The 16544-nt window shown below is 54.1% G+C and overlaps 1 protein-coding gene across 1 annotated transcript in view; it reads right to left on the minus strand.

Annotated features, from left to right (window-relative positions):
- SHANK3 (SH3 and multiple ankyrin repeat domains 3) overlaps nt 1-16544 on the minus strand; it is a 131492-nt gene that overhangs the window by 33964 nt on the left and 80984 nt on the right. The window contains exons 12-13 of the mRNA XM_015817915.1: nt 9519-9643; nt 1933-2068 (exon numbers count right to left, since the gene is read on the minus strand). Of these exons, the coding sequence (XP_015673401.1) occupies nt 1933-2068; nt 9519-9643 (261 nt within the window). The remainder of the gene's footprint in view (nt 1-1932; nt 2069-9518; nt 9644-16544) is intronic.

A 16544-nucleotide genomic window follows, 5' to 3' on the forward strand; every position in this document is an offset into this window, starting at 1 on the left:
CCCCCCCCCCCAGTGAAAGGATCCAAGACCCATTCAAGAGCAGAAATGTGCTGATGCCTGGCACCCTCTGATGACACTAGCTGGGACTGAAGCATGAGCCCCCTCCTCAGCATCTGCGCCTCAGGCAGTCCTCCAAGAAGACAGCAGGCCGCTGGCCTCCCTGCTCAGTGGACACCCTGGGCGGGCTGGGCCAGGGGTGACCAGCTACGGGGTGGGTGAAGTGGAATGTGGCCCCCCCAAGAAAGAGTCCAGACTTGCAGCAGGAATGACGTGCGTGTTGAAGGGTTTGCAGAATTAACAACGGGACCTTTTCCAGAAGAGGAAAAAAAAAAAAGGCACAAGGACGCCTCGCTTGACCTTCCCCACCTGGCTGACCAGTCTCAGAAGCCGGACAACCTGCTGACCAGTACATTTCCCAGTTCAGGAAGGAGAGGTTAAACCAGGCAGGGCAAGATGTGGAGGAGACCCTATTCTATGTGGCTGCTTCGCCCTCCCGGTACGTAGCAGCCACTCCAGGCGGGGGTCCCCTTGCAGCCACCCTGGTCCCCCCCCCCGAGGCCTTCCTCTCGGTCCCCTTTCGTGGTGGACAAAAGAAGTCTCCCTGATGAGGCCGAGGCCCAGAGTGGCCCCCTCTTGCCCTCTGCCTTATTTCTTAGGACAACAAGGGATGGCCGAGAGGATGGAGGAAGCCCCAGAATGACCACCCCAAACAGGCGGCACCTGAGAATTGGAAGGAGGCGGCTCCTACTCTTCGTTAGAGGGCACAGGAAGGATTTGAGGGACCACTTCCTTCTCCTTTGGGCTCCTTCACCTCACTTCCTGCTCAGCACAGAATGACACCCCCGCCCCCTTCATGCGGATTCCCAGAGACTCTTTTCAGGGGTCCTCAACCTTGGCAACTTTAAGACTTGTGGACTTCAACTCCCAGAATTCCTCAGCCAGCTTTGCTGGCTGAGGAATTCTGGGAGTTGAAGTCCACAAGTCTTAAAGTTGCCAGGGTTGTGGACCCCTGCTTTAGATGTTGGCATCTCATTGACCCACGGTCTCTGGGGCTGCCAATCTGAAGGCCACGGGGTGCGAGGGGCGCTTTTTAGTTCCTGGGGCTCCAGAAAGCATCTTCTTCATAAGGAAAAAGGCCAAAGGACATAAATTGGACAGCAGGCTTGGTCACTAGATGCCTCTGGAGAAACATCTGTGGGGTCCTTGATGGGTCTCTGAGCTTGGTAGTTTCCCTGCAGATGTTTCATGACCCAACTAGGGAACATCATCAATGCCAGAGGGGCTTTGCTGTCTCTCTTCTGCCTGAGATTACAACATGAGTAGGGGGGGCCAAAGGAGCATCGGGCACCTCTCAGCCAGGGTGGCAAGTTCCCGCGCTCTTGACCTGGTGGCGCAGTGGCTAAAATGCAGAATTGCAAGCAAACTCTGCCCACAGCCTGGAGTTCGATTCTGACGGGGCCCGAGGGCAACTCATCCTTCCAAGAAGGACCCTGATTGTTGGGGGCGATATGCAAATAATGCATATTGTAAAGCACTACGGGGCAGTGTGTAAGTCTAAGTTCTGTTGCTGTTGCCGCAGCTCCTACCCCACCAGCGTCTCCCCAGAGCAAACGTGCCCTCCGAGTCTACCTTTGGGCTAGGCCAGGGGGCCGGGGTCAGCTCTTAGTGGGTGGCATTTCTCCAGGGTTCTGCTTCACGCATGGAGGCCTGGAGAACTGAGCACCAGGCTGGAGAAGACAAGAGAAGGGACGCTGGGGAAGGCGGAGGGCAAACGACAGGCAGGGCAAAAGGTGCCTGTCCCGGAGAGGGCAGGCCCCAAGGAGGCAGCCACAGCTGGGGGGGGGATGGAGCCCCCCTTCCAAGCCCACAAGGGCAGCCGAGACCCTGGAGGGAGACTCGACCCGAAGTGGGTGGGGTCTGCCCTGCACTCACCTTTCTTCCGAACCACGTCTTCAGACTCTGGCTTGCGGCTGACTGAGACCACTTTCATCAGCAGGTGGTTCCCCCCCTGGCGGATGAGCGAGACCACCTGCTTGTGCCCCACCTTCACCACGTTCACGCCGTTCACCTGTGCAGCAAGGAGAGGAAGGAAGGATGAGTGGAAGGGCGGGCTCCATCTCCTAGGGTCCACGATCCTTCTCATGTCTTGCAGGTAACACCTGGCCACAGATGTCCCTAAGCATGGAACCTCCTCACTGCTGCCCCCAGGACCCAGGAGGGGCTGCTCAGGGGTCTCCAGGCGGCAGATGCCGAGCCCCGGAGCATTCCAGGACCCCCCCAAGCCTGCAAGGACCCCCCCTTTGGCTCTGCCTTGTCAGGGGGAGAGCCAACCAAAGGCCACTGGGCTTACAGTTAGGAACCGGCTCAGGCAGATACAGACTGCTCTGTTTTTGTTTCCAGCCATCGAAACAATAAAGATCCATTTTAGCAGAGAATATTTAATCCTGAAATAGCCCAAATCACCTTCAAACGAACATTCCAAGAAATGGCAGGAAGTGATTCAGTATTGCACTATCACCATTCTATCCATTCAAGCAACGGGTAACAATTTATGTTTCCTCTGAGCTGAAGTAATGACGTATTTGTATTCAGTTCCTCAAGTTTTTCTGGTGTGCAAAAGGAGGAAAAAAGCCCCAACGGGAAAGAAAAAGAATAAAGAGATGCCGTCGACCCACTCTCGTGGCTTACTTTGAGTGACCCGGTGGACGGGTGGCTTGGTTGGGATGGGAAGAGCTTCCAGCCTCTTTGGGTGGCACCACCTGCCGCCTCTACCATCCCCATGGGGCAATACGGCCCCTCCCAGCTGCTGCCAACCACTTTCTGCCACCGAGAGAGCCACGGAAACCACAGTGCACAGTCCAAGATCAGAATACGTCAAACAAAATCAAACTCTCGTGACTGGGTATTTCCGGGAGAAAATTTAGAGACGTTTCATGGCCCAACTATGCAATATCATCAGGGCTAGAAGGGAGTGGGCTTGGTTCCGTTTACATTTCATAGCCCTGTCCGTGTTGGCGAGAGTCTTCTCTGTGGTGCCCCAATTAGGCTGTTGCTTACTGCTTGTCCAAGGTGGCAGCTCCTTGACTGGGGTTGTGGGCGCTCCATCCCTGGAGGTTTTTAAGAAAAGACTGGACAGCCACTTGTCTGAAGCAGCATAGGGTCTCCTGCTTGAGCAGAGGGCTGGACTAGAAGACCTCCAAGGTCCCTTCCAGCTCTATTCCGATTGATTGGTATAAACAGACAGCAAACCCCACTCCCTTCTAGCACTGATGAGGTTCCCTACTTGGGTCATGAAACGTCTGAAAAAAACCCACCCTAAGCTCAGAGAGCACCAAGGAGGGCCTCCTCCTCTTCCTCCCCTCTGCAAACCCCCCTAGTACTGATGATGTTACCTGTTTGGGTCATGAAACGTCTGCAAGGAGACCACCCAGCTCAGAGAGCATCAAGGACCCCACAGTTCTCTTCCTTCCTTTCTTCTCCTGTTTCTCCTTCTCTTTCTCCCTTTTTCCTTCTCCACAATCCCCCCCTCCCTTCTAGCACTGATGATGTTCCCTAGTTGGGTCATGAAACGTCTGCAAGGAAACCACCCAGCTCAGAGAGCAACAGGGACCCCAGGGGGTTCAGCCCTGAGCTACAAGTATTCTCCTTTATCGACCCTCCGACTCTTCCTGCCAGCTCATCCCCTCAGTCCCCGCCACAGGGACCTGGGTACAAGCATATGTTTCCCTCAGCTCTCCTGCATGGACCTCGGGGAGCACAGAGCGGTCCCTGGAACCTGAAGACAGAACAAACGTGACCCTCCCCGGTGTTCCCTGGTGGGAAGGGGGCCTTCCGGCGTGTCATTCACGGGACCCCCTTTGAAAGCTTCCTCCGAATCGGTCCCCGTGGTGGGGGGAAGGGGCGTCAGAGCAGGGGCTCCAAGTGCCCGGTGGGCAAAGGGCTCCAGGTGGGAGGTGGGTGTTCTGACTCACAGGCTCCGCATTCATCAAAGGAACTCTGCTTTCAAAGAACATTAGTCAGTGATTTGAGGCAGAGGGGAAATTAGGAGGGGGAGGAGGAAGAGGAAGAAATCAATGATTTATTGAACAAACGAGATGCATGCGAAAGAGGACCTGGATCAGTCGGGTCACCTGACCCAAAACGCCGTTTCAGACCCAGATCCTGTCCTGGGAGGAAGAACTGCCCCTTTGGAGGAAGAGGGCAGCCCACCCTCTCTACTCATCCAGATTAAGGTGGTGGCCCCAAACAGAAGCTAAAACCAGCTAGTGGCCCCCGGAGAGCTGAGAGAGGGAGATGCCTCACGGAAGTGAGCCAAGGCGTCCAGGGGCCAAGCCACCTTCCCTCTTTGGCCAGTCCCTGTGCCATGAGAAAGGGGGGGGAGAGCCTGGGGGGCCGTTTGTCTGAAATGGCACAAGGAAAACAGAAAGTGAAAATTCAATTGAGTTCAGAGCAGAGCTGGGAGAGCCCAGCCCCCCCCCTCTTCTGCACCCTCCTCCTTGGCCCGAGCTCTGCAAAGGGGCAAGAAGGGGTGAGGTGGGAGGGCAGGTAGTGGGCAAGGGGGAGTCCTGGCTCCATCTCAGCCCAGGGGCAAGGCCAGGCATTCTTGCCCTTCAGCTGAGCCTGGGAGTGGGCAGGGAAGGCCGAAGGAAGGGGACGCCGGGGCTCCAGTTTGGGAGATGCTGGGAAGGGGCCCAGCTGAAGAAGGGAGTGGGCAGCAGGGAGACAGGCTGGCATCCCTTATGAAATGTATTTGCTGCCCAGCTCTGGGCGGTCGATCTGCTGGCACTTTGGCACCTCATAAAGGAGAATACTTGTAGCTCAGGGCTGAACTGTGGGGTCCCTGGTGCTCTCTGAGCTGGGTGGTTTCCTTGCAGACGTTTCATGACCCCACTAGGGAACATCCTCAGTGCCGAGCAAGAAACGTCTGCAAGAAAAGCACCAAGCTCAGAGAGCACCAGGGACCTTTTTCTTCTTCCTCCTCCTCCTCCTCCTCCTCCTCCTCTCTCCCAAAGCCCCCCTCCCTTCTCACACTGTGGATGTTCCCCAGGTGGGTCATGAAGCGTCTGCAAGAAACCATCTTGGTGCTCGTCTCAACACCATGAGGCTTCTGGGCACTATTTGGCACGTGGAACTGAGCTCTGGGTGCCCCTTTTCCCAGCAGCACTTGGCAGCCTTTCAGCTCCTTTCAAATGGGGGCCGAGGACAAGGTCCCCCACCCACCCCTCAATCCAGCTGGTGGGGTGGGCAGCCTTTCCTAACCCGGGGCCTTGCCTGGGCTCCGCTACTCCTAATGACATGCCTCCGTTTAGTTTCTCTTAAGTCAAGGAAATGAAACATTTGTCCAAAATAGACATGGTTAGCTAATGCGCTGAATGTCATTTCTCCTCGGCACTGTGGCAAAAATAACTGGTTTTGCGCATTGGAATGAAAAAAAAATATATATATATCCAGCAACAGCAACAGCTTTCCAAAAAAAAAAAAAAAGCCATTTTATCCAAAAGTCTGGTCTGAAAGAGGTTTAATCCAGCTAACCTAGGCCAACCCAACATCTGCTGGGGATGATGGAAACCGGACTCTCCTCACTGGCTCTCCACCCTTCAAGCACCAGGGGGGCTGCTTTGCAAAAGGTGGGACGCAGCCCTCCAGGAGATGCTGGGCTCTGTAGCCCCCTCCCCCACCCAGAAGACCAACTCGCCCTTCCCAAAGGTCTTGGCCGGCCTTCTCCATCCTCTGGCCCTGGCTGAGGATTCACACATCTGGGAAAAGCTGGGAAGGAAGGAAGGAAGGAAGGAAGGAAGGAAGGAAGGAAGGAAGGAAGGAAGGAAGGAAGGAAAAACCCTGGTGGCACAGTAGTTAGAGTTCAGCATTGCAGGCTAATTCTGCCCACTGCCAAGAACTTGATCAGCTGATGGTTGACTCAGCCTTCCGTCCTTCCCAGGTGGGTAAAATGAGGACCCAGATGGTTGGGCGGGGGGGGGGGAGAGGCTGACTCTGTAAAACCGCTCAGAGAGGGCTATCAAACATTGTGGAGCGGTATAGAAGTCTACGTGCTCTTGATGTGGCCCTGGGTCCAGATCTCACTATGGCCAGGCAATATCCAAGCAAATTTGCCCTCCAGCTGTCTGAGTTAGCCTCCAGCTGCTTCCAAGCCTGCTGAGAGCTTTGTCCTGCGATAGCTTTACACCAGGGGAGTCCAATCTTGGCCACTTGAAGACTGGAGGGCTTCAACTCCCAGAATCCCCCAGCCAGTCATGGCTGAATAGGCAGTGAGGACTACGCAACCAGCTCTAGCTATGAAGTGGGAAGCACCAGATACCACCACCATCATCATCAATGGAGATTCTGTCCTCCAGATCAGGGCTGTCCCAAAGGAGCTTTTGTTTTTCCTTGAAGAAGTTTCGCTTCTCATCCAAGAAGCTTCTTCAGTTCTGAATGAACAATGGAGAAAGGAAGGATTTATACTCCTTGCAGGCAGCTGATCATTTGTATTCTTTTAGAGAGTCCTTGAGGCCACTTGGAGGTTTACCTGTGTCCTCAGGGTCACCTGAGTGGGGCAAACGGGTGTGGAGCCTTCTTGGAGCTGCTGAAAGGACCGTGTTGTAGACAGGAGATAGATGCTGTCTGTTGAGAGAGGGCTGCAAGGAGTATAAACCCTTCCATTCCCCACCATCCAGTCAGAGCTGAAGAAGCTCCCTGGATGAGAAGCGGAAGGTCTTCCAAGAAAAACGAGAAAGTCCAGTTGCCTCCTGGAAAAGCACCTTTGGGACACCAGGATCATCATCATTGCACGAAGCGCACAGGGCAGCAAGCTTCTTCCAATGAATCCTGTCCACGGTGGGGCCTTCAGCATCTTCTCATTTGATGTCCACTGTCCGTAAGTCATCTCGTAACAGACAAGTTTGGCAGAACCAGACAGCGTGTTGAGTCCCAGCTTGCTTTGTGGAGAAGGAAACAGCCACAGGTCCAAGAATTGCTTTGGGGCTGTTCCGTACTCGGTGTGACCTCCAGCAAAGACTCTTACGCTTCTTTCAAAAGATGTTGGGAAACACACAGTCAGGTAGGGAGGAGGTCTCAAGCAGGGAATTAGCCTTGAATCCTTGCATAGCTGCGAGAGATCCAGAACACACACACACACACAAGCTCCATGGATCCTGATCTATCTGTTCCCAGGAGAAGGCAAGCAGTCTGGGCAGATTCCTTTATAACAGGCAGAATATAATAAAGTTAGGTTGAACATGTGGATCTGGTTGCTGGTGTGCCTGACAACACCCCAGCATGACAAAATGCAGCCACTCCAGTGGCACGCACACTGAGCTCCATCTCCATAAATATCAAGTTGGCCTTAAGAAGCAGCACCCTTGGCCAGGAGACCAGGGAGATCTGGGAAAGAGAGGGAGGGTACCTGTATCAGAACAGAGGGCTCCAGGGGGCCTAGGGGAACCATCCCAGCTGACTAAGGCCTAGAATAGAATAGAACAGAATAGAATAGAATAGAAAATAGGGAATAGAATAGAACAGAATAGAATAGAACAGAACAGAATAGAATATAGGGGAATAGAATAGAATAGAATAGAATATAGGGAATAGAATAGAACAGAACAGAACAGAATAGAAATGGGAATGGAAAAATAGAATAGAATAGAATAGAATAGAACAGAAGGAATAAAAGAATACAATACAATGGAATGGAATAGAATAGAAATAAATAATGGAATGGAATAGAATAGAGCTGGAAGAGACCTTGGAGGTCTTCTAGTCCACCATTTCAGACAAGTGACTCTCCAGTCTCTTCTTAATAATCTCCAGGAATGGAGCGCCCAGGAGTCCCAGGCTGGGGTGTCCGGACAGCTCCAAATATTTGTCATTGGCCTCGATAATCTGCACAGTTCTGAACCAAACTGTCCACCAGGCCCCCATCAGTTTCTCCTCTTTACATCCAGGTAAAGGTGTCCCTGTGGATTTTACTCCGCTTGCCACTGCCGACTCTAGGGGGCGCTGCTCATCTCCATTGCGAGGCCACCGAGCCCACGTTGTCCAAAGACGCTTCCGTGGTCATGTGGCCAGTGTGATATCATGAAGCCCTGTTGCCGTTCTCTTTACATCCAGCAGTACTTTATAGATGGATATAAAGGTCATTCTATAAGGGCCTCCAGGGCAGAGGAGACCAGGCCCTCTCCAGGCCGCCATTTCCATTGACAAATGCTCCTCCTCCTCCTCCTCCTCCTCCTCCTCCTCCCCCCACCGAGCCCACATCTGCTTTTCTGCTCGTTCTACTCATGAGTTCGACTCCCTTTATTCCCCCACAGAAGGGCGTGGAGATGGCCTTGAAGAAAATACGTGGCAGCCTCTGGGGAAGCAGAAACGTAACCCCGGGAGAGCAGGAAAGGGCGAGAAAGAAACTCAAGATTGGTCTTCTTTGGTATCGGAAGGACGGAAGGGAAACAAACCGCTTTCAAGATTTTGTTACAGGGAGTCCTTGATTTAACAACCACAATTGGGCCCAACATTTCTGTGGCTAAGCGAGACATTTGATAAGTGAGTTTTGCCCCCTTTTGTGACTTCCTGGCCACAATTCTTAAGTGAATCACTACGATTGTTAAGTTAGGAACACGGCTGTGAAGTGAATCCGGCTTCCCCCGTTCAATTTGCCGGTCAGAAGGTTGCACAAGGGGATCAAGTGACCCTGGGACACTCCGACCGTCGTAAGTATGAGTCAGTTGCCAAGTGTCTGAATTTTGATCACGTGACCACGGGGAGGCTGCAACAGTGATAAGTGTCAAAAACAGTCATAAGTCACTTTTTCAGTGCTGTTGTAACTTTGAGTGGTCACTAAATGAACCGTTGTTGAGGACTATCTGCATTACACTACTCCATCAGTAGTGCTTCTTATGGTGCCTTGTGGAAGACTGCGGAGAGGAAGGGAAGCGCCAGAAATGCCAGGGCCCTCCGTCTGTGGCTCTGCCGGGCACCCGGCGAGACAGGCCAAGAGCCAGGGGGCTGAGCCGGGCAGAGACCCCCCGTCCTTTTGCACGGGGCCACCCCAACACACCCCAGAGGAAGCAAACAGTTGGGGTGCCCCCAGGGACAACTGCAGGGGATGCCAGACCAGCGAAAGGAGGGAGGGGGGCCACAGCGGGGGACTTTCCGGGCCCAGCGGGTGCCCCTGCCCGGCCTGTGTTCACCGTCGGGGGTGCCGAGAGGCCCGTGGCCAGCCACAGAGGCCACATTTTAAAAGATGCCATAAGCAACCCAGAGAGAAGGAACCGACCAAGGTGACCCTGGGGAAGAGCTTGAAGGGCGAGATCCCGTTTGCCCTGCTGGAAGTTTTCCTCTTTGCCCTCACCGGATGCCTAACTCAGCAAAATGCAGGGTTCCCAGCTGTGGAGAGAGGGTCCGGGTGTGTGTGTGTGGGTTTCTGCTCCCTGTCCAAGGGGACCCTCCACCTGCCCCTCCCTCTCCAGTGCTGAGTGTGGAGGAGAAGCCTTGCTCGGCCTCCCGCTGGCCCTGCCCGGCCTCACCTCGATCAGGAAGTCTCCTGTGCGCAGTCCTGCTCGCCACGCCACCCCCTCCACATCCACCGATTCCAGGTACTGCAGCGCCGGGAAAGCTGGCGTTGGGGTGAACTCCTCAATTGGGGTCTCCGCTGAAAGGAGGAGGAAGGAAAGAAATCCCAGGTCAGGAGGAGGGCCTCTCTGCATGGCTGGCCGTAAAGACATTCCAGAACCATTGACCTCACTGCTCACTGCCTTGGACCTGCAGCCTGGAACGCCAGAGATGGGGGGGGGGGAACCGAGTCCAGAGTTGCAGGAGGGGGGGCTCCTTCCCAGGGGACAAGAGAAAGCGGAGTTTGGGAGGTCTGGTGGGCAGGAAGGGAGCAAGTCGGACCCTCTCTAGCAGCTTACAGAGTAAATCTATAGTTACTGGAGACGTTTGCTTTGCTCCGGCAAGATTCTGTCGTCTAGCCCAGGGGTAGTCAACCTCGGCTCTTTTATGACTGGTGGACTTCAACTCCCAGAATTCCTGAGCCACTATGGCTCAGCTTGGAAACCTCTCCCTTTCCCCTCAGCATGGCTGGCTCAGGAATTCTGGGAGTTGAAGTCCACGAGTCATTAGGGGGCCAAAGTTTCCCTCATGCTGGCTCAGGAATTCTGGGAGTTGAAGTCCATGAGTCATAAAAGCCGAGGTTGCCTACCCCTGGCCTACACGAACAACAGTGAAGGGCTAGGGTTAGGCAACTGAACTTTCTTGGTTTTTTCCCTTGAAAACGTTTCGCTTCTCACTCAGGAAGCTTCTTCACTTCTAACTGAAGTTATTTAGAACAGTTAGAACTGAAGAAGCTCCTTGGATGAGAAGTGAAACATTTTGAAGGGAAAAACCAAGAAAGTCCAGCTGCCTTTTGGAAAAGCACCTTTGGGACATATCGTGAATGGTTTGCCTGTTAACGGGTGGGACTTAGAAAAACTCTCCCCCCCCCACAAAAAAACCCCTTACATTTTCCCCTAGTAACTCCAAAATCATTTACTTAACCTCCTTGAGGCAAAATATACTGGAACCTACCATATCAGGGAAGAACTGAATCAAAATGTCAATTAAAAAAAGGCTCTTGTCAAATCCTTATTCACCGAGAAAGCTCGACTCCCACAGAATCTTATTAGATTTATTGCAAGGAAAAGCAGAATTTTGGAAATTTGGAAGCTGGTATGTGCATCCATTCATACATGACGTTGGGGTGTCTGGTCTTTCTGATCAGTCGCCACGAGGAACGACTCCATGGGTGGAAACCAGTTCAGGAGAATTACTGGGATAAGGAGCTAATGAAAGCTTAAACATCAACAAGCCAAAGAGAAAGAAAAATAGCTTAAGAGACTGGTGGAGCCGTACCAAGAATTCTCTAATATACTGAGAAACAAAAAGAACAAGTTTTTTTTAAAAAAAATGGAAATAATAATAATGAAATGAGAATATCAAGGAAGGTGCCACGGCTGGAAGGATGGGGTTAGGAAGACCAAGGCTGGGAATGAGTTAAGTCTTCCACAAATGCCAAGATGAGTTTGTTGGGGAAGAAGAAGAGAAGAGTCAAGTCATCTGGCTGGAGAAGAGGGCAAGACGTTGATGGGCAACAGGGAGAAGACCGACGGCTTAATTCCTATTCTGCACCTGCCTTTTTGCAGAAGTGGTCCAACCTGTCAGAAGGTGCACTCTGTGGGGAAGGAGAGGTCAGGAGAAGGAACGCCTAGCAGCTTGGACTGGGTCCAGCCCACCAGGGCCAGATGGATCACACCCCAGGATGCTGAAGTGAACCGGCAGATACAATCCTCACAACCACCAAGTGCAATCTCTGGGAGTACAAGCGTTCAGATTTATCCAATCTTTAAAAACGGGGAAAAGTTGAATCTGGGAAGGAACCACCTGAAAGAGCTTTAAAATGATACTCAAGTGGGCTTGGCAGTCCTTAGAAAGATACCGGGTCATTAAGCCAACATGGGTTTGTTTAAAAATAGGTCAAGCCGGACAAATCTAGCTTCCTTCTTGAAGAGCTGGGGTGTGGGGTGGATGGTGCCGCTACAAAGTGGCTGGGCAGACGGCTGGACATCTGGGCTCAATGGGAGTCCTTCATGGATCTGCATGGAGGGAGGGAGGTGGTGGTTGTGTCCTGGTCCTGGGGCTCTTCAACATTTTTAGAGCAGGAGTGTCCAACTTTTAAGACTTGTGGGCTTCAACTCCCAGAATTCTTTGGCTGGCTGGGAAATTCTGGGAGTTGAAGTCCACAAGTCTTTAAGTTGCTAAGGTTGGACACCCCTGATGTAGATGATGCCCAAACCCTGACCCTATAGATCAGGGGTCTTCAAACATGGCCCTTTGATGACTTGTGGACTTCAACTCCCAGAATTCCTCAGCCAGGCAGTACCTGGCTGAGGAATTCTGGGAGTTGAAGTCCACAAGTCATCAAAGGGCCAAGTTTGAAGACCCCTGCTATAGATGAATGGTTGGCTGTACTGAGGAACAACCAAACTGAAGAGATGAGAGCATTATTGGCCAGTATAGCAAGTCACATTTGACCCCACAACCTGTCAGGTCAATGAAAGGCCAGCTGAGGTGAGAGAGGGTGGAGGTCTGATGGAGCCTGGTTGGCCCAGGAGAAGAAAGATGGCCGCTTTGGAGATACGCCACACTTGAGTGGGCAACTGTCACCTCCTGAGTGCTCCTGACTCCCCCCGTCCTGCGCAGCACCCGGGCAAGGGAGTGCGTGCACCCATGCAGGCGCACACCTTCCAGGCTTAAGCAACTGTAATTCATAAAACGTTTGCAGATTAGCGGAGATTTCTAGGCGTTGTGTGTTTCCTGGAGTCTTTCCTAACTGGTTGAGAGCAGCAGCTCGGAGTTGGTTATAAGATGAGCAGCCAGATCATTTTTTTAAATAAATATAATAAGATTCTAAAGTTCAGGTCCGTAACTCTGGGGAATTCTGGGAGTTGAAGTCCACAAGTCTTAAAGTGGCCAAGTTTGAGGACCCCTGTACTAAGGGAATGAGGGACATCTAGCCTAAGGAAGAGAAGGACTAGGGTGTGTGTGTTTGTGTGTGTGTGTATGTGAGAGAGAGACATGATAGCAGCCCTCTAGTACTTCAGTTAGTACGTCCACTTCCAGCACTTGAGGGGCTGCCCCAGAGAAGAGAGGGGTCAACCTCTTCTCCAGAGCCCCTGAAGGCAGGACAAGAAGCAACACATGGAAAATCAGCATGGAGAGAAGCAACTTAGAACTAAGGAGAAACTTCCTGACAGTGAGAAAACTCAAGTCAGTGGACCAGCCGGCCTCCTGGAGTTGTGGGTGCTCCATCGCCGGAGGTGTTCAAGAAAAGATTGGACAATCCTTTGTCCAGGATGGTACAAGGTCTGCTGCCTTGGGCAAGGGGTGGTGCTACAAGACCTCCAAGACCCCCTTATCAAGTCTTGACACCCCTCCAACCCTAGGTGTCAACGCTGCTAATATTGAATATTCTTGCTTTGTCAAAGCAAAAATATTCAATATTAGCAGCGTTGACACTAGAATTCCATGAAAATTCCTGGGATGACCAAGAGGACTGTGAGGTAAAGGGTTCTCTGTCTGGTTGTGTCCGACTCTAGGGTGTGGTGGTCATCTGTGTCTTGGTCCGAAGACATTTTCCATGGTCAGGTGACCAGCACGGCTATACGCCAAAGGCACACAGAACCCTTGTTACCTTCTCACTGCAGTGGTGCCTATTGATCTGCTCGCATTTGCAAGCTTTCGGACTACTAGGTGGGCAGAAGCTGGGGCAAGGAACGGGAGCTCACCCCATCCTGCAGAACCCGGGCCTCGAACTGGGCTGTCAGCTTTCCAGCTGACAAGCTCAGCATCTTTAACCGCAAATACCGTATTTAATATTTCATTGATTAAGCTTATTATACTGCTGAGCATCCTTTTGGGCTCCCTGGAAGCCACACCTGGGAAGAGAGAGCGTGGGTGGGTGGGTGGGGAGGACACCCCTGCTTGGCCTTCTCATGGGGGGGGGTCAAGGGGGGTTTGGCTGTTTCCCTCTGACACGCATGATTTCTGATTATCCTACATTTTATTATTTTACTGTCCTTAATTGCTCCTGTTTCTATGTTGCTGGGAGAGACCCAGCAGCAGAATAAGTAATACGCCCTTTCATTATGTGAAGGAAGCTGACGAAGGAGCAGCAGGGAAGGAAGAAGCAGAGTTAAGGGGAAGGGGTGTGAGGCCAGCAAAGACCCCAAGGAAACAAGGAACAATGAGGCTGGCAGACTTGAGGCCAGGAGCAATTATGAATCCAGTGGAGCAAGTGTAGTTAAAGCTGGGGAAACCCAAGATTCGCCAGTCTGCCACAGCTCCCGAGGCAGGGTGTTGGGTCTGGTGACCTCAGGGCAGAGGGCCAGGGGGACCCCAGGGGGACCCCACCCCAGATGGGACAACCAAGGAAGAAGTCCCCTTATGGTCCACGTGGTTCTGAAATCTTGGGCACAGTTGGCTCGTTATCCTGGCCACCTTGAGGGAAGGAAGGGTGACCCTGTCCAGTAGAGTAGGGGTCTCCAAACCTGACCACTTTAAGACTTGTGGACCAATTCCCAAAGCCGGCTGGGGAATTCTGGGAGTTGAAGTCCACAAGTCTTAAAGTGGTCAAGGATGGAGAGCCTGCAGTAGAACAAGGAGATGGTTCTGGTCAAGAGCGTCCACTGAAGGACACCGAGGGGGTCCAAACCAGGCTTGGAGCAGCTTCAGGGCAGGTCTGTGGAACAGGATTCCGTCCAGGATTCCTGGGTGGGGAAATCCATCATGCAGGACTTCCCTTCCCGCGCAAGAGCGGTGGGTGCAGGTGGGACCCTGTTTTTGAACAAGGAGCATTTCAACTCCAGATGCTCTTGCCCAGATTGGCCCCTCCCTGCCTGCCACGAATAGACCCGCCTCCTCTTGAATTACGTACAGTATTTGCCCTGATTCAGCTCTCTGGAAGAGTCAGGGCTTTGTTGCATGGGTGAACTAAATTGCACATCCAGGTCAACGGCTTCTTTTTCTCTCCTCTCCTTCCCCGGTTCGAAAGAGCAGAGTGGGGGTCCCTGCAGGCTGCTGCTCCCCCGCTCTGCTTCTGGAACCCAGGCCACAGGGATTCACCGGAAGAGGGGACGGGGCTGGGCTGGGCCCCTTACGTCTGAATCCTGGCATGTCAACCGGATGCAGAACCATCCCCACCCCTTGTCTTAGTCGCAGGGGTCCTCAACCTTGGCCACTTTAAGACTTGTGGACTTCAACTCCCAGAATTCCTCAGCCAGCAAAGCTGGCTGAGGAATTCTGGGAGTTGAAGTCCACAAGTCTTAAAGTGGCCAAGGTTGAGGACCCCGGCCTTAGTGGAAGCCAAGCACCCTGGAGGGGGCCCAGGGGCTCCTCCTACTCCAGGCTCGCCCTCCTCCATAGGATCAGGATCAGAGACCCTAGAAGGGGGGGGGCTCCCCAATGCTGACCTCTGCAGAGGGCTCCAAACCTCCCGTGAGATGGGCCACCCGGACTGCTGACCCTGCTCCTGCCTTTCTTAGCCCTGTTCCCAACTCCTGGGGTCCCCCAGGCTGTGACTGTCTGCTTTTAGGGAGTGTCAGAATAAAGGGGGGGGGGAGAGGAAATGCTATCGCAACCCTGGTTCACCTCAGAAGAACCTCAGCTGGTCTCCCACTCTGGCCTGGGAGCAGAGGAAGGAGGCAACCAGGAAGCCCGAGGGGAGGGGCGCAAGAAACGTTGCCAGGACCAACTGGGGTGTCCTGTCGAGGGGGCAAGGGAGGCGGGGCCCTCCCTAGGGGCCATTCAGGGTAAGCGCCAGCACAGGGATCCACCGGATCAGCTCCCGTAGGTCTTCTGGATGCTCTTCCTGTTAAGGCCATTCCCTGCATTTCCCTGGACCTGCCTTCCTCTCACTGGGCTCCCTGGCTCCGTGTCCCACTGCCCTGGGGGGCTGCCCACGAGCAGGAGGTGGACCCCTCCTCTCCTGCACCCCTCAGGGCCGGCCCCCCCAGCCCCCCTCCACAGGGCTATGTTCCTGGCCCACCAGCCGCCTCCACGGCCCTTCCCTGAACTGGTCTCGGAGGGCGAGAAGGCAGGCAGCCCCTACGGAAGCCGGCTTGCTCCTCCCAAGCTCCTCCTGGCCAGCCTGGGGTCTTCCCAAAGCCCCTTCCCTACCCAGACGGGGGTCCTTCTCAGAGCCCAGGTGCAGAAGCCCTGCCCCCATCAGCTGCCTGCCCAGGGCTTCGGGGATCAGCCCAGCCTTGTGTGTTTGTGGGGACAAAGGTGGCTGCAGCATCACAGGAGCTGCACCAGGGATGGGCAGGGAAGGGCAGGCAGGTGGGGGAGAGGAGAAGCTGGCGGGGGCTTCATCACCCCCCCACCGCTCCCCCAATGAGGAGGAGGAAGGAGAAGGAGCCATGAGCTGCCATCAGCAGGGAGACCCCCTCTGGGCTGGCCCTGCGGATCAGGTGCCCGAGGGCTTCACCTGCCCTGAGGGGGGGGGGCGGGAGAAGAGGGCACCAGTGGGAGAGAGTCCCACCAGGGGCTCCGCTGAGCTCCACCCAGGTCAGTTGGGGAAGGGGAGGCTGAGGAAAGGGAGGCTGATGCAGATAAAGGGAGGGGTGGGGAGGACGAGACCCTCCCTCGGGGACCCTCCCTCCCTCCTCCTGCTGCTCTGCGGAGCCCTGGACCCTCGCAGTGGAGAGGGCAAACCTTTGGCCACCTGCATTTTCTTCTGCCCGTCTCAGCAGCAGGTGTGACCCCCCCGCCCCTTCCCCTCAGCCCCTCCCTCCCCCCCCCGAGACCCTCCCTTGCACCCCGTCAGGCCAGCTTTCTCCTCTGGGTGCCAGCGGAGGGGGGACTCTGAGCCAGGGGTACAGCTATGGGGGGGGGCTGTCAAATTGGGTCAGTGGGGGCTGGTGGCAGAGGGAGCTGCATGGGGGTCTCCAGAAAGGAAGCCCCCCTTCTTTCTGCAGCAGGCCTACCGTGGGGGCACCCAAAGCCACGAGGCTGGTCCC

This window comes from Protobothrops mucrosquamatus, unplaced genomic scaffold (genome assembly GCF_001527695.2).
Source record: "Protobothrops mucrosquamatus isolate PMUCROS unplaced genomic scaffold, P.Mucros_1.0 scaffold655, whole genome shotgun sequence".
NCBI classification, from domain to species: Eukaryota; Metazoa; Chordata; class Lepidosauria; order Squamata; family Viperidae; genus Protobothrops; species Protobothrops mucrosquamatus.